At 40.8% G+C, this 22670-nt stretch overlaps 2 protein-coding genes across 15 annotated transcripts in view; one reads left to right on the forward strand and one right to left on the reverse strand.

Annotated features, from left to right (window-relative positions):
• The first annotated feature begins 720 nt into the window (after positions 1–720).
• On the forward strand, positions 721–3015 carry cd8a (CD8a molecule). The gene is made up of 7 exons (XM_067244417.1): positions 721–803; positions 1249–1560; positions 1666–1761; positions 1953–2063; positions 2156–2195; positions 2370–2430; positions 2755–3015. The coding sequence occupies exons 1-6, from the start codon at positions 752–754 to the stop codon at positions 2419–2421; spliced, it is 663 nt and encodes a 220-aa protein (XP_067100518.1). The 5' UTR covers positions 721–751; the 3' UTR covers positions 2422–2430; positions 2755–3015.
• A 212-nt stretch (positions 3016–3227) lies between these two features.
• cast (calpastatin) overlaps positions 3228–22670 on the reverse strand; it is a 44630-nt gene continuing 25187 nt past the window's right edge. For 8 of the 14 annotated variants that reach the window (XM_067244289.1, XM_067244297.1, XM_067244315.1 and 5 more), the window contains 28 exons: positions 22487–22570; positions 21957–22088; positions 21036–21167; positions 20621–20665; positions 20379–20483; positions 20114–20194; positions 18861–18902; positions 14388–14471; positions 14179–14253; positions 13687–13764; positions 13163–13240; positions 12659–12763; positions 12417–12533; positions 11879–11974; positions 11632–11709; positions 11423–11515; positions 10671–10748; positions 10157–10261; positions 9799–9915; positions 7458–7682; positions 7207–7311; positions 6935–7027; positions 6441–6485; positions 6118–6246; positions 5912–5998; positions 5444–5473; positions 5121–5227; positions 3228–4717 (listed from right to left, as the gene is read on the reverse strand). In XM_067244289.1, the coding sequence (XP_067100390.1) occupies positions 5129–5227; positions 5444–5473; positions 5912–5998; positions 6118–6246; positions 6441–6485; positions 6935–7027; positions 7207–7311; positions 7458–7682; positions 9799–9915; positions 10157–10261; positions 10671–10748; positions 11423–11515; positions 11632–11709; positions 11879–11974; positions 12417–12533; positions 12659–12763; positions 13163–13240; positions 13687–13764; positions 14179–14253; positions 14388–14471; positions 18861–18902; positions 20114–20194; positions 20379–20483; positions 20621–20665; positions 21036–21167; positions 21957–22088; positions 22487–22570 (2538 nt within the window). In that variant the 3' untranslated portion in view covers positions 3228–4717; positions 5121–5128. The remainder of the gene's footprint in view (positions 4718–5120; positions 5228–5443; positions 5474–5911; positions 5999–6117; positions 6247–6440; positions 6486–6934; positions 7028–7206; positions 7312–7457; positions 7683–9798; positions 9916–10156; positions 10262–10670; positions 10749–11422; positions 11516–11631; positions 11710–11878; positions 11975–12416; positions 12534–12658; positions 12764–13162; positions 13241–13686; positions 13765–14178; positions 14254–14387; positions 14472–18860; positions 18903–20113; positions 20195–20378; positions 20484–20620; positions 20666–21035; positions 21168–21956; positions 22089–22486; positions 22571–22670) is intronic. The other 6 variants (XM_067244339.1, XM_067244357.1, XM_067244366.1 and 3 more) reach the window with 4 other exon arrangements.

Consider the following 22670-nt stretch of genomic DNA (forward strand, 5'->3'; position numbering starts at 1 on the left):
ACTAGGCTAATTATTATGAATACGTAGCCTATACGCTGATTCTGGTAGCTTTTAGGTCAAATGCTCTGTATTGCAAGTCTCATAGCCTATCGGAGTCTTTGAAATCTGTCTTTGATAGGAGCGTATATTTTTACTCTCACTTTCTCCTGTAAGGTTTATTCCTTGTTTTTTGGAACTTGCAGTGTCTTTTAGCTTTTTATTATTATTATTTTTTTATTATTATTTATAAATGTATTATAATGTCTTGTTGCAATAAACTTAAAGGCTGTGTTGTCCCTTTCTGGAAACCATAAAACCGAACCTTGTGTGGTTGGTAGCGCGCAGCTGATCCACACGCGCTTTGCCATCAGTCTCTCACACCATGGCTAACTGTTCTCTCATTTGAACTGACTACGGCTGACTTATCGGTTCCCCTTTCAATTTGCGCTGACCAGGCCTGTCGTTTTTATAACCCAACCATGCCAAACGTCTGTTTTGATTTGATTTGATTATGGCAAATGTATCGTCATTGCAATTGTTTTGCCTTGGAATTAAGCTGCGTATGCAAAAAAACAAAAACAAGAAGGCTCCAAAGAAACCTTGCAGCAGACCACCTTGAGGTGCACGATTGTTCTGCAAAACTCCTGCAATGATCTTATTTGACAGTGATGTAAAATACTTCCGCAGGAGCAGCGGGCGGGGTCTTGGTGAGTAGCTCATTGTGTTCTATACCCAGGAGGACAAACTTAAATTGTTAAACAGAGGAGATAAAATGGCTCAAAGTTGGATCAGGCAGGCAGTTGTTTTACTGCTCTTTTGTCAAAGTAAGTTATATTAAATATAATTGTTTTTCTCAGATCAATAGGCTAAAAATGTAAATCTAGGCCCAACTCATATTTTCCCTAGGATATTCTAATGCCTAATGGCAGTCAAGGCATACACCCACACACATTGATTTTGGCAGTTTATTTGTTATGTTCTTTCCTTCTTATTTGACTATGCCGACGATAAACTGTTAAATATATATTATGGGAACATCGTATGTCTATTGGAAATATATGGGCATGATTGATTTGTAGATTATTGATATGCAATTGAAGTTGCAGTTCCGCTATAAACAACCCATGCTGTTAGCCAATACCCCCACATTATTTAGGCCCATTAGGACTTGATCTAGAAAACAATAGCCAACACTTAGAACTGTCTTGGGTTTTCTTTCAACAAAGCCTAACAGATCAGATTTGTTTTGATGTATCAAAAACATTGCAGGAATACCTTCAACATTTGGGACTGTAACAGAAGATGGAAGTAGCGTTGACATTACCTGCGAGCCACCCATCTCTGGTTCCATGATTTTTTGGTTTCGAGTGACGGACAACGTAACCATGGAGTTTATTACCACAATGGCTCCAGACGGGTCAATGAAAGTACCAATAAACGAAGACATATTCAAAAAACCAATGAAAAAGAAACTCACGCTTAAGAGTTTTAAGAAAGAACGCGACAGTGGCTCTTACGGCTGTATGTCAATTAACAGAAATGAACTTAAGTTTGGCGAAGTTACTCTTCTTGCTGGACCAGGTGATTCCATAGCTTAAAATAATATCGAAAAAAACACTATTTGAGAGCCATGGCTGTTCAATGGTCAACATTTTTCCATAACACGTTTTCTTAACCTTCTTTCAGAAGCACCAAAAACGACAACAACGAAAGCACCAGCAAAGACAGCCCAATCCATTCAATCCACAACAACCAAGTCGTGTGCTTGTAACTCTGATAAAGGTCTGATGGATATAATTGTTCTTACCTTGATAGAATGTATATGAGGTGCACACACACACACAAAATATTATGAATTTTTTCCTCAGCTATAATAAGGTCAAGGTTGAGATATTACTTTCTATTGCTTTCATTATTTTAGAACAATAATAATCCAGTCGCCCATTGACTCTTACAAAAATTATGTTTAACAGTGGGGAAGAAGAACTCTGGGCTGTCCTGTGATCCTTTGATGTGGGGCCCACTGGCTGGGGGCTGTGGCCTTCTCGTCCTCCTTCTCATAGTCACCATATGTTACTGCAATCGTGAGTCCTTAACATACACACACATCGGACACACATACATTCTCAAATCCCAAAATAAATTCTAACTATATAACAACATACATTTTCTGTAGGTATTAGAACCAGACGCTGCCCTCATCATTACAAAAGACAGTAAGATGAAAATTGTTGATGCAATCCAAAAATACAAAGAAATGGCAAACTATGTCACCACTTGATTTTCTGTTGTATCACAAGCAATTGGATTGAGACAATTGTGACCATTTCTTAATAATTTTTTGATTTATTATAAAAAACTGTTGATCTTTCTTTCTTATTTGTTCACAGGAAACAAACAGCACAAGGAAAGCAACATGCTATGGCTACAAGACATGTTTAATGCCATTAGGTATATTTCCTTTAAAACATTTTTAAACAATAAATGAACGATTTGAAAACATATACTACTTTACAGAGACAAAACAATTAATTTAAAACACTTTGAGGTTAGAAAAACACATTTGGGTTTCAAACAGCATCTTCTAGAGCTTAAAAAAGGCTTGGTGACACAGTGAGGTTCTACTTGGATCATACTTCAGAGAGTGCTCCTTACCAATAATTGTATATACTCTTCTGACTCCTATGTACTATTTTGTGTTGTAAACTGTTGATTTCGTGAGCTACAGACTTTTTTGTTTGTCTCAATGATAATATGTTTAATTCTTTTTTTTAGACTGTCAAGAAAGTCATGGGATGAGATGGGACGATGTGGAGTAAAATTTAACATTTAACTTTTATGCATTTTTCTTTTTTAATTTTAATTAAATTCACAATGATTTCATGTTCTTTCCTCTATTCCTCCATCAAAAACCTGGTCTTTTGGAAAATAATCCATTAAAGGCTCTGAAATGGATGCTTCTAGTATAACACATTTAAAGCTTGCCTGTAAATAACCCAGAAACAAGCTCTTAAATAAATAAAAATATTCAACTGATTTACAATTGTGTGCCTTAAATGCTCAATCCCACAAAAATTGTTTTAATGAATGCTTATTCTGTGAGCTAAGTAATGAAGCTACGTGATATATAAACAGGGGCAAGGGAAATGTGTGTGTATGTGTGTGTGTCCGCATCTCATGTATGTTTGTTACCACTTGCGGTAATGTACTTTTGAAATACCGTTTGGAAAATAACAAGTCTGAAAGTGTACAACTACATAGCTTTTTATTTGCATTTTTACAACACTTGAAATCCTTTTACTTGTATGTTCCTCATTCCCATCAATTATTACACCCAAGTGCGCAAGTGTCCAAGGCCACTCCAGGCAAAGATAAAACCTTGAAAATAACTTTTTGCTTAGACATCTGAAACACCCATTCAAAATCACACAACTGTCAGAAGAGGAAGCACATTTCTAGAGCTTTGAACACTGAAAAACCACCAAGCCTCACACTAGGAGAAGTCATTTAGACGTGATAAACGACTGTCAAATATTTCCCTTTAACTATAATATTTGTACATTTTACATTAGGCTACACCACTTTTACCAAATGACCCCATTTTGAGTGTGTAGTGTTAACTTCGAGAATTATTTTAGCTTTTCATAATTTTGTGGTAAAATGTTTAGGGCTCTCTGTTGTCTACTTTGTTGAACAATTTGTTCACTGAGACCCCTGATGATGACTGAATGCATGAAAAACACTAACCCAAGTATTTATAATTCTTTTGAGATTTTTGAGCTATACCTGAACCCGAACAAATTATGTTGGCAACAAAAGTGGCAAATATCCACTTCACCTTTTGAAGTTCTGACTAGTAGTGATAGCTATTGTGACTGTGTACATTTTACAGTAGAACATTCCTTTACAGTTTACAAATTAAGGCAGTTTACAGAGGTAGCAACCATTCCAGTACACTTGTAAGTGTACTTTCAGAAACCACTATTTGCATCTACAAGGCCATGTGCACATGAAAAGACCCTTGTTTTATAGATATTGCTTAACAGAAAGTAAAATAAATTGTCACAAGTATCTCTCAGCTGCATTAGGCAGACCACATCCTGTAAATCCTTTTACATGTTCAGTATTGTAAACTAAGATCATCAAACTAAGCAGACTATGCTGTGCTCTAGTGTCTGTATGGTGGCTTGCCACATTATAGAAAAAAACTCTACTTTCTTTCTGTATACAAAATTGCACCCACATCCTTATACTGCGGACCAGACAATGTACTGCTCCCGCACCTGCTCACAATCACTATTACCCCAACGTTGCAGCAGCATCAACTTTAATACTGTGTAGTAGCAACAGCATGTAATGTTGTGGAAATGTCAACTGTTAGCTAGGACAACGGCCCATCTCTTGGGGGATATTTCTCCAGGTAATTTTCCAAATTAGGACTTTTTTTTTCTTCTTAAATATATATATTTTTCTTTCTTTATTCTTTCTTAGTTACATGCTATTCTTTCTACTTCTCAAGGACAAGAAACCAACACTCCTCAGTCAAACTCCAACCATCCCCTGTCGTGTGACACCAAGCAGTCAAGGCATGGCACACAGTGTGTGTGTGTGTGTGTGGTTATGTTGTCATTCATCCAGTATACATTCTCCATCATTTAGAAAAAAATAGAATCCTTATTTAGAGTTACTCCCACAAATGGCACCTCTGTGTTGCAGGGGAGATCTATGCACCAGGAATCTGCAACATATGACAGAGATGTTAACAGTACGTACAATACAATTATATTCACATTTGTACCTGTGCAGAGTACAGGTACAAAGTCAATGAAATGCAGTCTGACCAGTTTCACCAGTGCAATTGCACTGATCTGTGAAAAAGAACATACCCGGTAATAATGCCAGGAGTCTCTGTCTGTCTGTGGATTTTTTTTAATCACGGGCACTGTGCACTAGTACATACAAATATCAGAATTGTGCAGAATAGCCTATAGATAGAATAGCTTAACTAATGTTTGGCAGTGTTTGTTGTGCAACTCTGTATTTGTATACTGTATTCAGTTTGTAGCAGAGCTTATTGTTTGTATTGCTGGTTGTGTCACACGGGTACCACCTTCAACCCGTCTAAATCAACGTTTTCTTACCCAAATGTCTAGCTCTTGCCACCCTTCTTCATGGATGTAGGCACTACGTCTGAGCTCATCTCTCCAGACAAGGTGTCGAAGGCTGAAGGGTCCTCTGCCTGATATTTCTAAGAAACAAAGACCAAAGGTCAAACAACCAATATACTCAACAGACAGACAAACCACCACCCCACGGACCGAAGACTTGCATTTGGCCCTTATCTGCAATAAGTAAAAAAAAAAAGGAAAACGCTTGCATGCCAGTTTATGTTTATTTTTGTTTGGTAAACATGCTGTTAAGAAACTGGTTTGCATCATGCATTTTTTTAGGCCATCAGGCTTACTTTGGATTTTGACCTTGACTTGCTCTTGCCCTGTAACAAAGTCGACATCTTTGTTAAAGGAGATCCTGTTAAAGGGTCCTGGGTGCTCAGTATTATCCCCCAAAACCTTTCAGTATTCAACCTATAACAACTCGCAATACACAAGACGCAGGCAGAGGCCACAGAAGAGACTCATGTGAAATGAGTTTACATTATTAAGGCGCATGTTCTTTGTGCTTAAAGTGAAAGTTTAAGCTTAAAGTCCAGTCTTTCTGTTTGCAAACATTTATAAAAAATTTAATAAACTGCTGGGTTTTGAAGCCAACACATCACCTGTGGAATGACAACATTGCAATCAAGTTTTAACCTTGAGAGGTAAGCTGTGTCTGAACATCTCTAGGGGGCACTGTATGACAAAAAATGGCTGCCCCTATGATAAATTTGCGATGTTGCGTTTGAGAGGGCGGTGTTTATGCTTGGGAGGTTCACCTTTGGCTTTTCTCCTTTTGGTTTGAACTCTGGAACATCTGGAAGCAAAGTGTCAGCCAGAGAGTCCAACACAGGGCCGGACACAGCCTAAAAACACACAACATGGCCATTCAACACATACACACAGCAAAACAACAAAAACCTTACCACAGAATCTAATAATAAGAATAGCCTAGATATAGTATTAGACCACAGTTGGCACCAACCTGCAATTTCTCTGGGTGCAGAGAGGGTGGCACCAGCACTGTTGAGACCCCCACAGAGGCAGCAGGGGTGACGGAGGCAGAGAAGTCACCAGACAGCACCTCAAGGGCATCAGCTTCATCCATAGATTTCTGTGGCCCATAAACAATGGTTATTACACCTTGATCACTCACCTCTAAAGTAAGTAAATAAAAGACATGTGAGAAGGAGTCTGCCGTGTCAAAACAATACCCAGTGGAATGTTTGATGCGAATGCCCTTGAAAAATCGTTGGACAAGATGTTTATTCAACACCAAGAAATGTCCTTTTTTAATGCGTATCTCACCTGTTTAAGTTTGACATCTGCTTTGGCCTTGGCTTTGGCCTTCGCCTTGGATGGGAATACAAGAAAACTGTCAGAAAGAACTACAATGCAACATTGTGTTGTCTACGGACCAACAAGTAAACAGAAGCACAGAGAGCAAGAAATGTGCAAGTCAATACAGAAATGGAGAGAACGGATACTAGTACATGGATTGTACAGCATGTACAGTATAGTGTATACTGTACATGTGCCCCCTGCCTAATTTTCCTTTTTTCATTGTTGCACATTTACATTTGGAAAAGGGTCATGTTCTTCTGCATGTTTTGGTAACGGTGTAACTTCTAGTGATAAATGTGTGTGGGGGTGTCGCAGGGAAGAGGGATATGGGTAAGAAGAGGGGGGTATGGGTAAGTTAACATTATGCACATTTCACAATAGACTACACCACAAGGCTTGGGGCCTGGGCTTGGGTCCAAACAAGAGTGTGTTAAGATGTGGCATTTCCCATTTATTACCTTCAGGTCCTTCTCTGTTGGCCGGTACTCAGGAGGAAGGCTGTCGTCTCTCTCCCCCATCTTGATGAGCTTCTCTTCTGTAACCTCCTTCTCCTGGGAGGGCAGATGTCACAAATACGGTCAATCTTAATGTTGCAGTGACAGTAGCCCACACTGACTGGAAACCCTGAGCCTAGGCAGTTTTAAAACCGACTAGCTTGCTACGAGAAGAGGGAAAGGACACTTTCCGTTTGGAATCAGGCCAGTTTCAGGATCTATCTGTAGATGTGCACCTTGATGATGTCTTTGGCTTGGATGGGAGCGGGCTCAGGGACAGGAGTGGCGTCTATCAAGGTGTCTGACAAAGAGTCCAAGGCGTCTGCTGTTCCTGTGGAGAGCTGAGAACACACGTGCACATATGAACGCGCCTGTCCACACACACACACTGTTGGTGACAACTATTAAGTCCAACACTGCACGTGCCACCAACACTGCACGTGCCATTCTATGTATACGTGTGAGTATGGGCAAGAGAGGAGCGTACCTGGCGGTCAGCAGCTGACTGGACCGCAGGAGCCACAGCGGGAGCAACAAAGTCTCCAGCCAGAGCGTCCAGGGCAAAGTCTCCAGCCAGAGCGTCCAGGGCAAAGTCATCAGTGTATGCAGGAGGAGCAGCAGCGGGGATGGAAGCCTGGACCACAGGAGCAGCAGAGGGGGACATGAAGTCTCCTGACAAGATGTCCAGAGCCTCGCCAGAGTCCATGGATGGCTGGAGAGGGGGAGGGGGGAGAGAGACATACAGACAGAGACAGAGAGAGAAAGACAGAGAGAGAGAGAGCGAGCGCGCGAGCGCGAGAGAGGAGGAGAGAAAGAAAGAAAACAAGTGAGATAAACAAAGATAGCTATCAACTGAACTCTATTATTTAGACCCCCATCCAGTAGAGGAGAGAGTAAAGTATTACTTTCTGATCCCCATTGAAGAGTCTTACAACAGTCAAGGTCACCACAAAGCTCTTGGATGAGCACCGCAGAATGATCAATAACTCTGACACTCTAGGGCAGGGGTGTCCTCAGGATCCAGTGTCCTGTATGGTTTTGATCAGTGTTTCTGTGTTTCTCAACTGGTCTAACCTGTGGCCCCACATTTGTCCTTGGTCATTAAGTTACGATCGGGGTGGGGGGTGCTTGTGGTGTTTGTGATTGGCTGGTAGGTGGCATGTAACTCTGTATAACTCAAGACGGCTATCAACTAGGTATCTCAGGGTGAATGCGTGAGGCTTGAGCACCTTTTGATTTTTTGATGGAGCCGAAGCACACGTCCACAACCCACTCCACACCAGGGGCCCGTTCGCCGTATGTCGCTTATTACATCCGAGATCAAATGACACATCCAAGAAGACATCATCATGCTAATCAGGATCTGGCTAATTCGGTTCTTCCAACACCCTTGTTGTTTATGATTAGTATAGCTGGATTGAGTTATGCGTTGGTCTAAAAGAGCGCCCCGTGTTTTCCGTAACAGAGCCAAACAGAGCAAGAGCTTGCTTGAAGGTTACTCCAAATTGGAAGATTTAACCAAACGGCAGGGAACACCTCAAAGTCAGCAAAATCCAGGAGAGGGCTGGCAAAAAGTAGCAGACAAATTAAATGTAGTGACCAAGTTAGATGTTTTATCGCTTATTACAGTAGGCTAGGCCTATTTGTCTTTGTATTTTTTTATTTTCATAATTACTTTGTTTATCATCTAATGTCATATAATAATTTAATGTGGTTCCAACAAATGAATGATGTAAATGACACCCTCACGAGAAAACCGAGAAAAAGTATAGGCTAGCATATCGCGCTGTGCTTAAGGAGCCTATCTATCACGCAATGAGCAATTAATTCGGTTTCATGTTAAATTCTGCTAATTATTCTTGCACCTACTGCAAGAGGTTCCTGTAGTAAAAGCGGACAAGACATGTCTGTGACAGACTTCATGTATCACCTCTGCTTGTAAAGCCTCAATCTAATCGTGTTTACATAAAATAAACCTGCTCCCGAGCAGGTTTAAGCTTACGGACCTGTTGCTATGACAGCAAGTCCAGGATGAGCTTCGAAGAACCGAACAATCCAAGATAATGACAAATCGTCAACAATCAAATACAGCTAACTGAGTTAGCGACGTATGGAGAACGGGCCCCAGCTCACAACCCAAAAGTGAGAAACACTGTTTTAGATGTTTCACTGCTCCAGCACACCTGATTCAAATGAATGGTCGTTATCAGGCTTCCACATAACGACCATTCTGAACTGAACCCCCCTGCTCTAGGGGCCCAGTGACAAACCATGAGACATCGTTCTTTATGTTCCCATGAAACACAATTATGTTTTTAGCTGTAATATGAGCCTAGAATTAGTTTGTTTAAATAGGAATAAATACAGTAGTAAATCATGATCGTATGCTAAGTATTGAGATGACTTGCTGGGCGTTATTTAGACGTCGCCTTCTTCACCATTGCTTTACTTACTTTGGAAATTGACCATTCATAGCCTTTCTAAATCTATTTACTGTTAACTTTGGATGAAAGTGTCTGCTAGTGGCTGCTGTCTAGGTAGCATTTCAGTTGAACCCCTGAAGTTGTCATATATCAGCACACTTATATAATTTTGGAACTCAGGCATCTTTAGTGAACCATTTTGCAATATATAAGGCGTTTCAAGCCAGGCAAAATTGCACAGTCAGCGAACAGTATGGGACCTCAATGACTTTTTTACATGTCCCAGCTGATGCCATTTGAGATGAGTGCAGAAGTCAGCTGATGAATGCACCACCTACTGTGAGAGCCACAAAAAGGACCTCCGGGTCTACCACTAAAACTGGTCCATGTCATTACAAGGCTCACCTCAGGCTTGGGTGCAGGAAGGTCTTTGTGTTTGTCGTCTCTGAACCTGTACTCAGGCGGAAGCGTGTCCTCGCGCTCACCCACACGCACACCCTTCTCAGAGGCCAGTTTATCTTCCTACACACACATACAAATAGACATCAAGTGGATTCATGTGACCATGCCATGCACTCATCAGTTTTCAATATGGTGGGAAATGTAATCTTATGCAGTTTCTACTTGGGGGGGGCTTCAAATACGAAGACACCGGCACATGTCAACAGAATGACCATGCGGTATGTCACTATGAACACTATGTTGTGAATAGAAGTGCCCTATCCATCCTGTCCATGCCACGGTGAGTGTGTGGGCCCCGTACCGAGACCATATCCTCGGGTCTGAGCTTGACAGGTTCAGGTGCTGGTTCTGGAGCAGCCAGGGTGTCGCCCAGAGCACTGAGGGCATCCAGGGACATGGAGTCATCCTGGAGAGAGGGAGGGAGAGGGTGGGGGAGGGAGCGAAAGAGACAATAAACAGTTTATTACTACTAACACTGGCTTTTTACAGTTCTATCGGTAAAATGGCAAGCAGAGCTGCGCATAGAGATGGGCAGGAAATAATGGAAAGTGAAAGATGGGTGGAGAAGAAGAAATGGTGGAATTAAGTGGGATTATAAGACTGACAGACAGCTCTTTATGGGTGCCTAAAATAGACAGGCTAAGAAATAGATAACTGCAATGCTAATTAATGGATAACAATTTCATTTGACTCCGACAAGACTTAATAGCATTTCTGTATGACATAATGACATCTTGGTGGGGTCTACCATTTCAACAATGCATATGTGCTGCTTGATTTGGAACTTTCAGTGTTACCAGTATCTTTTGTGTTACCTTTTCAAGTTTGGCTTTCTTGTCAGCGGGAGGAACAGCAGACTTTGTAGCAGGGGCAGGCTTTGACTCTTCAGGTTTCTGAAAATGGAAAACAGAAATATTTGGGGGAGAGTAATGTAGAGAATGTGTGTTTGAGTAGCACACTGACACAAAACCTTTTTTGTTTCCCTAAGAATTAAAAAACAATCAAAGGGAGAAGTGAGTGTGAGAGAGAGAGAGACAGCGAGAGATGCAGACGCAGGAAAGAGGTACGGTAGGGTACAGTAGATGGAGAGAAAGAAAATGTGAAGAGGGTGAATGTTTGAGTGAGCGATCTGTTCTCAACTTGCGTCCCTTCATCGACACTTAAAGCAGCACTAACCCTGACTTGAACCCTTTCACTTGGTTTGGTTTGAAGGACAATGATTCAAACAGTAAACATGTGGATGAAGAGACACAACTAGCAAACACGTGACACACAACACTGACACTCTTACACATTGTCCAACTAGATGAGCAAAACATTTAGGCAAACCTTGCATATATTGAGTTATGGGTGGCCCTTGACACATTACTTAAATGGTGCACAATCCCTGTAAACTAAAGTCTCCTATCCATCTATCTACCCATCCATCACAAAGCTTCATATTGGTCTATTTCCCTGTATTAGAGCAAAATAATGTGTATCTATAGTTGTATCTTTAAATCTGAATTTCCAATACAAAGTAATTCTAGTATCAATCATATGTTCAAGTAATTTATCTTAATGATACCTTCTCAAGTTTAGGCTTTGGAGGGCACACAGTTGGAACAGGGTTAGGGATCCTGTCAAGAGGTTGTGGCACACATGGAGGACAAATGGCTATCTACAAATGAGAGACCAAGGAGGAAGGCACACAAACACAACAAAAGTCACCAAACAGAACAGCCAGGCTACATGACAAGACAACACTAACATTACTAACATACACACACGGTTTACCTCTGGAGAATGTACAGGAACAACAACAGGGGCCTGGACTGTGGAAGCTTTAGTTGGTGTAACAACATCTGCCTTAGGCTTGGAGAGAGAGAAAACAACATCACAGTTCAGTCAACTGAATGCATTACTAACAACGAGGAAGTACTGGAGGACTTTACAGAAGCGTGAGTTGATTGACTTGAATTGATTTGTTTGCTAGCCAATGTGTGGATGGATTAGCTGTTAGACAATAACGGGTCTGTGTCACCTGTTTGGGAAGAGCTTGGGGTGCAGCTGGCGCAACAGACGATGTCATGAAGTCTCCAGATAAGATATCCAGAGCCTCACCAGAGTCCATGGAGGGCTGAAAGAGGGAAAGGGAGGGGAGGGAGAGATCATTGGAATCAATTACTTATTTACGAGCTTTGACTAGTTTCACTGCTGCTCACAATCATCATTCTATCCGGCTGAATTCACAAATAATATTCCTATGCCATCTTCAAGATACTGTTAGATCAAAGGACTTAATAAACTGCCTAAAAAGCCATACAACAATTTCGGTCACTTCTTAGCACTTCACCCATAAACTACTATCTACTACCCCCTAAGGATTGCCTTTTAACACAATGTCAAAATAGTCTTTGAATGTTTATATCAATCTGTTCAGAAGTGGACATGGTGTCCACAATAAGTGTCCTCAGAAGGGACCTTTTCTGGTAGGACTATGCTCATCATCTACTGCGAGAGACACAAAAAAGACCTCTGGTTCTACCACTGAAACTGGTCCATGTCATTACAAGGCTCACCTCAGGCTTGGGTGCAGGAAGGTCTTTGTGTTTGTCGTCTTTGAACCTGTACTCAGGCGGAAGCGTGTCCTCGCGCTCACCCACACGCACACCCTTCTCTTTCTTCAACTTGCCCTCCTGCAGACAAAAAAGGTAAGATGAATACAGAAAGTTAAAATAGCAACAGAAGCTTAACGAATCAAAAGGGTTTACAAGCCACCACACTGAAAAAACAGTCACTGCTCTATTGCTTAAGTCTGTACCGAGACCATATCCTCAGGTCTGAGCTTGGCAGGTTCAGGTGCTGGTTCTGGAGCAGCCAGGGTGTCGCCCAGAGCACTGAGGGCATCCAGGGACATGGAGTCATCCTGGAGAGGGGGAGGGAGAGAAAGAGACAATAAACATTTTATTACTACTTACACTGGCTTTTTACAGTTGTATTGGTAAAATGCCAAGCAGAGCTGTGCATAGAGATGGGCAAGAAATAATGGAAAGTGAAAGATGGGTGGAGAAGAAGAAATGGTGGAATTAAGCGGGATTATAAGACTGACAGACAGCTCTTTAAGGGTGCCTAAAATAGACAGGCTATGTAATAGATAACTGCAATGCTAATTAATGTATAACAATTTCATATGACTCCAATAAGACTTAATAGCATTTCTGTATGACATAATGACAGCTTGGTGTGGTCCACCATTTCAACAATGCATATGTGCTTGTGCTGCTTGATTTGGAACTTTCAGTGTTACCAGTATCTTTTGTGTTACCTTTTCAAATTTGGCTTTCTTGTCAGCGGGAGGAACAGCAGACTTTGTAGCAGGGGCAGGCTTTGACTCTTCAGGTTTCTAAAAATGGAAAACAGAAATAGATGGGGGAAAGTAATGTAGAGAATGTGTGTTTGAGTAGCACACTGACACAAAACCTTTTTTGTTGCCCTAAGAATTAAAAAAGGAATGGAAGGAATCAAAGGAAGAAGTGACATATAGGTTTTCAGAAAAGAAATCACACTAGTGAAATTTGATTTTGTTCCCCCCCCCCCCACAGAAATCATATACTTGGCTTCTTTACATTCACTGAATTATAGTCTGTTTTACATGGTTGAATCGAATCTTATTATTTTGTTACCGGGAATAAACCGGACTACTAAATTTTTTTTCGAATTTCACAATTCACATTTCCTACATTCAGTACTTCTTCAAACAATTTAAAATCTGCTTGGTAGGAGTGCCTTATACAGTATGGCTACACATAATACACATGTAAACATCGTTACATTTCGGTTTCCAATTACCTTCTCAACTTTGGCTTTCTTGTCAGCAGGGAGAACAGCAGACTTTGTAGCAGGGGCAGTCTTGGACTCTTCAGGTTTCTAAAAATTTGAAAAGAAAATAGGTTTGGTTAAATTAGGTTAGTTTGGTTCAAATTTAGTTGTGCACAGTGGTTAGTTATACTTTGACATTGCCAGTACCTAGTTTAACGTGCAAGAGCACAAAAGTATTGAAAATCTATAGAAGCCTACAGAAAATTAAACAGCACAATAAATGTGGAACAGTGGTGGTGATAGGATTCTTTTATTTATTTTTTCCTGTCCCTGACAGTCATTTGCCAGATGTAATGTGTGGATATGTAGAACACTTATGTTGCTAAAACAAATTAACAGCATATTTGCCACTGTTCAGTCAGGTATTGCAGATGATAATATTTTTTTCACAATGACAGCAATGCATACATGCACTGACATAAGCAATCACACACAGCTCCAAGTTAACCAGCCTCACTGTACCTTGGCAGGGGGTGGTGGAGCAAAGTTGGAGAAGCCAGCAGTTGAGGCATTAATGGCACCCACACTCTCTATTTTCTGTGGAGGTCAAAAATAAACACAGAATTCAAATGATATCTATCACCCCATGCATTACAGGATTCTAAAGAAAATCTGTTACGGTTCCATCCGGATGGTTCTAAGCTGTTCTACAAGCTCACTCTGAGACTCACTTCTCCCTTCTTCTGACTCGGGGGAGTTGAGGTCATGAACCCGGCAGAAAGGGAATCCAAAGCCTCGTCTGTGCCCATGGGTTTCTGAGAGGAATAAAGACACAAAAACCGTTAATTGGGTGTGCTTTGCCTTCGGCAAGGGCTCAACCTTTGTTTTCTCACAAATATATTATTGGGTGTGCTCAAGCCTTCGGCGAGAGCACAACCTTTGTTCTCTCACATATATATTTATTTATTATTTATTTTCGCCCCCCTAAGGATCAGTCAATATTTGGACAACATACACAACGGCGGTGTCAAAAGGTTCGTCTTGGTAGCGATTGCGTTGGTTGTATTTTTATTTACGTTCCGTTGCATGGTTTAAGTAGAAATTGCGTTTTTGTGGTGAAAAGTGAAGCTAACGTCACTAACGTCACTAACGTCACGAAAACACGCGTGACTACCTGTAGCAGAACATTCGTTTCACATCTGTTAACTTGGGGGATAGCTAGGCTAACTATAGCTTTACTGCAAGGCAGCTGTAGGAACGCCACAAGCAAAGAGGCCAGGGTGATAACTATTTACTCATTTTACTTTGTGATGTGAAACACAATTATGAAATGTAATGTACAATATTAGCTGATATTATTAAGGAAGTAGGCCCACATCTACTTTTGGAAACGGTAGTCTACTATTTCACTGAAGCATTAGCATCATGACATTAGCCTCTGTTGCCCGGGCAACACATACTACAGTGGTCTATGATGCATCTGTTTTCAATCTTTAAAATAAACATTCCTCACAAATACATTTTCGTTGTAGGATTTATTATGACATTACATTACAAGTAAATGATTTGTGGGTGAAATTATCATTACCTGTGGTTTAAACCAGTGTTGCTCACTGCAACTCTGTAGCCTACGCGAGACACTACAAAAACATCTACACAGCTGTAGGAAGTCAAACGGCGACAGAACATGTTCGGCACTCCCCTTACTTAAATCAAAAGTCTATCTAACTACTAACCTGAACTTCATTGCCACAGCCTAAACGTTGTCAATCTGTTCATGAAAATAATTAATTTCAGCCTAAACCGTACAACGGAACGTTAAATCCAATTCAACCAACGCAATCGCTACCAAGACGAACACAGCAGTAGTCTACTAGTACTGTACCGTAGTAGTACAATTTACCGGGGCAGCTTCTCCACACAGGGCTATATCGCACTTGGCGTTGTTACTGACAATGATCGCTACCAGTGAGCTTTTTATGAAAGCGATTTTCCACTAAATAAATGTCAAGCATATTTACGTTTTTGGGGGCATATTTTCAGTTAGCAATATGAGTAGGCTAAATGCTTTAAAATATCACGAGAAGGGAAAAACATAAAAGGACGTTTAAGTCATAGAGATTAGGTCAATTTTTACACCGGTCTGCCAAATTTATTCATTTTGATTCAACGATGAGGCTGCCTCTTGCAGGGGAAATGAGAAGACATCTATTTCATTCTACACTTCACTCATATTTTCAGTTGTAAATGAGCAGCAAAAAAACCCGCTTTTAAATCTGTGTAATCTTTATAAATAATAAGTATGCATTTTTATATAAAATATACAGAAATATCAGTTGTAAAAATGTCATTCAAAAACGGACCCCTGTGCAACCGACGCAGCAAGCACACCCTACAATTTCCATTGTACCCTCTCTAGTTTCGTATTGTAAGGCTGGGTGTCACCCTGTCCCCACCTCTAATATGCTAAATTCAGGAGTTTCTGGACGGACTCTCTACTTGATGGCTCTCACATCCCATTGTGTAACTTACTGTAGCCTTGCTAGTCATATATTGATAAGTAAGGGTCAAGAAGTGGTCTGATTGGTTGTCCTTGTGTATAAAGGGAAATGTGAAGCATTGTTCTGTGGATTCTTGATCTCCTGAGACCTTCTCCTCAGCTGTGGCTTGTCCTTATAATCATTCTCCTTGCTCTCCTCTTGCTTTCTGTCTCTGATTTACAATAATCATGGTAGAATAGTGAATAGAGTTAACTTTCATTTTGTAACATGTTTGCCTTGTAATTTATTCCATTCATTTGCAATGTTATTAAATGTATATTTAATTTAACCTTACTTCTACCATTCTTGCTTTGATTTAACCCATAGAGTCAAATAACTGTAATTGGGTGTGCTCACGCCTTCGGCGCGCACAACCATTGTTCTCTCACATATATTATTGGGTGTGCTCACGCCTTCTGCGAGCACAACCATTGTTTTCTCACATATATATTATTATTTTTTATTATTTTTCCCACCCCTAAGGATCAATCAATATTTGCGCTACATAGACAACGTCAATGTCAAAAGGTTCGTGTTATTTGCGATTGCGTTGCTTGTATTTTTATTCAAGTTCCGTTGCACGGTTTAAATTGAAATTACGTTTTGGTGGCAAAAAGTGCCTTTTGTCGCCAAAGGGAATCAGTGCAAGCCCAATGTCACAACGTCAGCACACGTTAGCAACGACGCATAACTACGACGTGCATAGATGTAGTAAGACTGTTGCGCACAGTACATTTAGTCATTTTACATTTACATTTAGTCATTTAGCAGACGCTCTAATGACTAATGATGCTACCAGTAGGCTACTGGTAGCATCATACCAGAGCCTGTTTCTATATTAGACATTCTCTGATCATACATTTAAGTAATTCAAGACTTGCATGTACAGTAAGTAATTTCACATTAAATAATGTATTTAAACTCAAGCTTGTGTGGTGTGTCGCTGTCTTCAATGCCACAGCCTAAACTTGATGTCAAAAGAAACGTTTTTCATTTCCGGCGCATTCAAACAATCCCCGGCCTTACGTTTGTCTAGCAACAGCAGCTAGGCTAGCTTAGCACAATTTACCGAGGTCAGCTTCTCCACCGTGCAGGGCTCTAGTCTAAGATCAAATGGTCGTATTTGGCATTGTTACTGACAATGATCGCTTCCAGAAAACTTCTTTTGAATTAGCCATTTCCCCCTAAATAAATGTCAAGCTTATTTACGTTTTTTTGGGGGCATATTTTCAGTTAGCAGATGGTACTGTACCGTTTCAATCGCTATTCTATCTAATACTTACTTAGAATAGCTTGTTTCAAGGGGATTCAGCTTGTTTCAAAGGTGGTTCTTAATGAATGAATGCAATATGAGTGGGCTAAATGCTTGAAAATATCACTACTGTAGAAGGGAAAAACTTAAGGTGACGTTTAAGTCATATAGGTTAGGTTCATTCTACATAACATTTAGTCATTTAGCTACTGTAGCAGACGCCCGTATCCAGAGCGACTTACAGTAAGTACAGGGACATGCTACACTTCACTTTTTATATTTTGAATTGTACATGAGCAGCAACAAATGTAGGCTATGCTTTTAAATCTATGCAATCTTCATAAATAATAAGTAGACATTTTTATATAAAATATACAGAAATGTCAGTTGTAAAAATTACAGGTAATAAACGGACCCATCTGCAACCGATGCAAGCAAGCACCCCCTACAATTTCTCCAGAAATTGTACCCTCTCTAGTTCTATTTGTATTGGCATTATTTGGTTCATGTTAATACACTTAAGTTTCCTTCAAACATACGGGAATAGTTTTGGATGTTTGGCCAATATTAAACCCCCTACAGTATCTATGGGCATTTTCAAGTTAACTGTGCTATGAGCTAGCCAGTGATGTATATGCACTGTCAAATATACACAATAAATTGAATTACACAATCTGAACCACAATGGGAGGATACTCAACTGCGACACAACTACGAGGAAATATGACTTTAGTTCTGTTGTAAAGCTTTCCTCTAGGTGGCGACTGAGACTCACTCAAAGAGACAAAACAGAACCAAATAATCCAAACCAGCCTACATGTGTCAACCTAGGAGGAAAAGTACAGACACACCCATTGCATTCCATAGACCAGATGAAGCAACAGAGAGAGGTTTGTTGTGTTTCAAAGTTTCAGGGGCTTCATTAATACAAACAACTAACTTGACATAAAAGTTTGGTGTCCGTTGCTTGACAGCAATAGTGTTGGTCGAACAAAGAACAGGCTGTTTCAACAACATTCGAGGGCAGTTGCATGTGAGAAAGAAAAATAAGTGTTGAGTAAATCAGGTGTGGTGTTTTTAAGTATGTCCTGTAACGTGTGGTGTGTCCAAGTACTGGGTTTGGTAGAACAAGCTGGTAAGATTTTCAGGAGGCGCGCCTAGTATTGTTTGCTGAGCCAACACCCAGACTTCAGTGTAACATTCCGCACTGTAGAGCTACCTAACATTGTCAATTGCGAGCCCCAGGTCACAGCAATGGCATGTGTATGTGTGGGTCTGGGATTGAGAGTGTGTATGTGATTGTGAGAGGTGGCAAAGAGTGAGACGGGTGTGTGAAAAGTGAGAAGAGGATGCAAACATGCACTGATTCATCAAGGATTAAGGACATCATTTACCAGGACTGAGCAACTTACCGGGATGTCCTTTTTCACAACATCTGGTTTGCCAGCTGGGCCCTGTAAAAATACGCAAATGTTAGATCAATATCAGGGTTGCATTAAGTCTTAATAACAAGGCGAAAGGTTTCAGCTGACCTTACAGCACAGACAGAGACTTATCCAACAATCATATTTGTAGCTTGACTATCTGCCATCTTGTGTTTTTGCTCCTAGATATTGATCATCATATCTACAGGATACCCTCATGTTGTGTTGAGCAACAACTAGAAAGCTAAGAATTACAGTATAGCTGTAGCATTTGGGAGTACCTAATTCATGACCCATTATGGATTTCCAGACTTTGCATTTTCATCCACATGCTAACAGAAGTGTGAGGGGAGTGCCTTCCTCCCCTGTGGAAACCATTGTTCCTAACAGACTGCATCATCACACCTGGGAGTACCCAAGCCTCTGAGGGGTATCGCAACAGTTGGAGAGGAAAAGGAATGGATGAAGACTGAAATTATCATTAAAAGCAGTTTTTCCTGTAAATACAGTTTTGAACAGCTTTTAAAAGGCCATGTCTGATATGTATTAGTTTCTTATAAAAAAATTTTTGGGGGGTATATAGCGGGACACATTATCCCTTACTTCTCATCATGAGAAATATAAGGTTTTGCGTGAGAATAGGTTGAAATGCGTGAGTCACACGGCGAATGCGTGAGACTTGTACAATGTATATTTACAGGTTTTGCAGTTTGTGCATGCAAAGGTTCAAAATGTGTTTACACATTCCCTTGTCTTCCAAAAGGCATCACATGTGGTCTACTGCAGCCACTGAGTAAGGACGTGATGGTCCAATTCGAATTTGTATGCTTTCAGACTTCCTCTTTGTTGATTAAGACAATCTGGTTAGATCTGTGGGTTCTGTATTTAAGACAGTCATCTTCAACTTCTTGAAGACTTTATTCCCATGCACTAGGCTTGTAGATTTGGAGTTTTTTTCACTATACGAACTCCGGTGGATTTCATTTTCATTGTAACTGCCTTTATTAACGATTTGTGTAAAAATCAGGTGATGAGAGTATATCACTTTCAAGCCCTCCAATAATAAATGGTGATTTGTTTTCCAGAGAGAACACAGAGGGGTTGCCGAACAATGTAAAACAATGCAAAAGCACATTCTTGATTGATAACACTCAAAAAAATGGCAGGCATACAGCATGGCAATGAGGAGTGTGTGTGTGTGTGTGTGTGTGTGTGTGGGGGGGGATGCCCAAGAAACTGACCCTGTTCTCAAATCTGTATCCAGGCGGTAGAGTGTCTTCTCTGACCCCACACAACATGGCATCTTCTGCTGTCAAGCCATGCTGTGATACATGCAGCACACACCGTTAAGCACTCTGCCATGACACATGACACACATGCGTCTGTCTAACAATGAAGAAACACTCATAACCTTACATACTTTCATATGCATGCACACACACACACACACTTTCACAAACACGCTCAGTAACATACACACACTGGACACATTCACATGTGCTCTACCTCTTTGACCTCAGGACCAGTATATTTGGGTGGGGCTGGGTGGGCGACAGAGTCTAATGATGGCAAAATGGCAGCCAAGGCATCAAAAGGGTCCACTTCAGGTGCCTACACACATGCAGTATATCTCAAAACTCAAGCAGCACTACATCCAGCCATTACTTTTGTAGCATCAGCGCAAGAGTGTAAATTGCAGCATCAGCACAACAGAGCTTTAGACAGAAGAAATATAGGGACTTGGTTACCTCTTTGGATGCCTTCGTTCCTGGGGGCCCAACTTCTACCTGTACCTAGGAACCAGACCAGGACAGTGAATAACGTAGTACTATACATGTTTGTGTACAGTATGTAGTCGTAATACACTGTACACTCAACAAAAAATATTACAACATGTACTGTATAGTGTTGGTCCCATATTTCAGTGGCTGAAATATATATCACAGAAAAGTAGGCACAAAAGCACAGGGTGCTGTTCATTTTAGTAAGCAGGGTGTTTTCCTTTAGAGTAGAAACAAGAACAAATAATACAGAAACACTTGTGAAACCCTCATACAGAAACCCTCATGTACATGTCCACAACAATCCTCCTCCAGATTGCTTCACAAAACTCCCTCCTCTGTCAGGAGATAACTTAACACCAAATTGTCAAACCACCTCTACCTTAGTTGTTTTCACATCTGTTTTCCCCTTCACAGAGGCACTCCCATCCACACTGGCAGCTTCAGCGGGCTTTGACACTTTAGCCGGATCAATTTTAGCTGAGTCAACTTTTTTCGCCGGGTCTGGTGCACTCTATAAAACGCAGGATGGTTGACGGCATTAGACCCAACACATTACATGACTCGGAGTGGTCATTTTGTTTGTTCAAGATCATAGTTATTGTATTTCTTCTCCTGCACTCTTGGTTAAGATGAAAGATATGTGGAAAGTCTAAAGCGTACACCTGTGTTTGTTATTTGGATGTGACGGTTTAGCAAACTGATCCACCACTTAGTTTGAAAAGAGAGGGCACTGTTAACAAGAAAATATATGGGCTGAACATGTACAGTAGCTCACCACCCTAAACTGGCAGAGAAGCAAACCTGAAACCTGACAGGAGCAGGTTATTTTTAAAGGCAGAGGTGGTAGAAAAAATTATATGAGTGTGAGCCCAAGTATGACAAGTGATGATGTCCATGAAGTTCTCTGGCAGCAGGAATCGGGAGTCAACAAGTCCCTTTTAAGTGTCTGACACTTCCAAATCAGAAGCAGGAGGAGCCCAAAGTCACCTCAAAAAGGAAGAACAAAAGCGTAACGCCACGTGAAAGTCTGGAAGAGGACGAAGGAAAACGAGAATAAAGAGAATGGAAAAAAATATACAGGAATGGGAAAATGTGTCCAAACTTTTGACTGGTACTGTATATGAAAAAAAAGAAGCTTTGCACCTTCATACCATAGGCATTTTGGACCAAAAGACTTCAAATACAAAGTCACCCAAGAAATTAAAGTGGAGTGAGGTCAAAAGATCCAAGGCAGATAAGAGGAAACCCCCATGTCGGAAACACCCCTCATATCATATTAATACTGCTGTCTCAAGTCTACCTTGACCGTCTGTTTTGGAGAGTCAGTAGGCTTTGGCTTGGTTGTTTCAGCTTTCACGGTTGCGGCCGCTCCTGCTGAGCTGGCTGTTCCAGCCGAGGTGGTGGGAGCTTTGGCCTGAGAGACAGGTGCAGTCTACAACCAAGAACCAACATGTCAGCACTCCAAACTTGTATACAATAAACAGACAGAAGAGCACATTCAAAGCACATCTCAATTCCAATATGTGCAAACACGCGTTCATACGCATTTTACTCATGGAGGTAAGAAGTTAGTCATTTAGTTTGAGGTGGAAGGATTGTCAAAACTCAGCATACGATGTATTTGCCATGAAACACAGATCTATCCGAAGTTCCCCCTCCCTGTTAAGAGAATGGAGAGTACCAAATCTTTGGTGCATTTCTGTAGATCTGTGTTTATAGACAACTTACATCTAGACTTAACAGTCCTTCAGCTGTCACAAAGGGGTCAGGGGAAGAAACATGGAAATCTATATTCAGCACATTCAGCTGGCTATATGTTAATAGGGTTACCTTGAGGATTTCTTTAGGACTGCCTCCGGTCATATCAATAATTGTAGCACCTGCTACCCCGGTGTTAGGAGAGACAAATGAAGTCTACAAACCAAGATGAAGGCGTGGAAAATGTTAAGAGGGTGTGGTTCACAGAATAGACACAGAATAAATGAACTATTCCCTTTGCAAGTGGAGTGTTCAC

Source organism: Osmerus mordax, chromosome 1 (genome assembly GCF_038355195.1).
Source record: "Osmerus mordax isolate fOsmMor3 chromosome 1, fOsmMor3.pri, whole genome shotgun sequence".
Taxonomy (NCBI): domain Eukaryota; kingdom Metazoa; phylum Chordata; class Actinopteri; order Osmeriformes; family Osmeridae; genus Osmerus; species Osmerus mordax.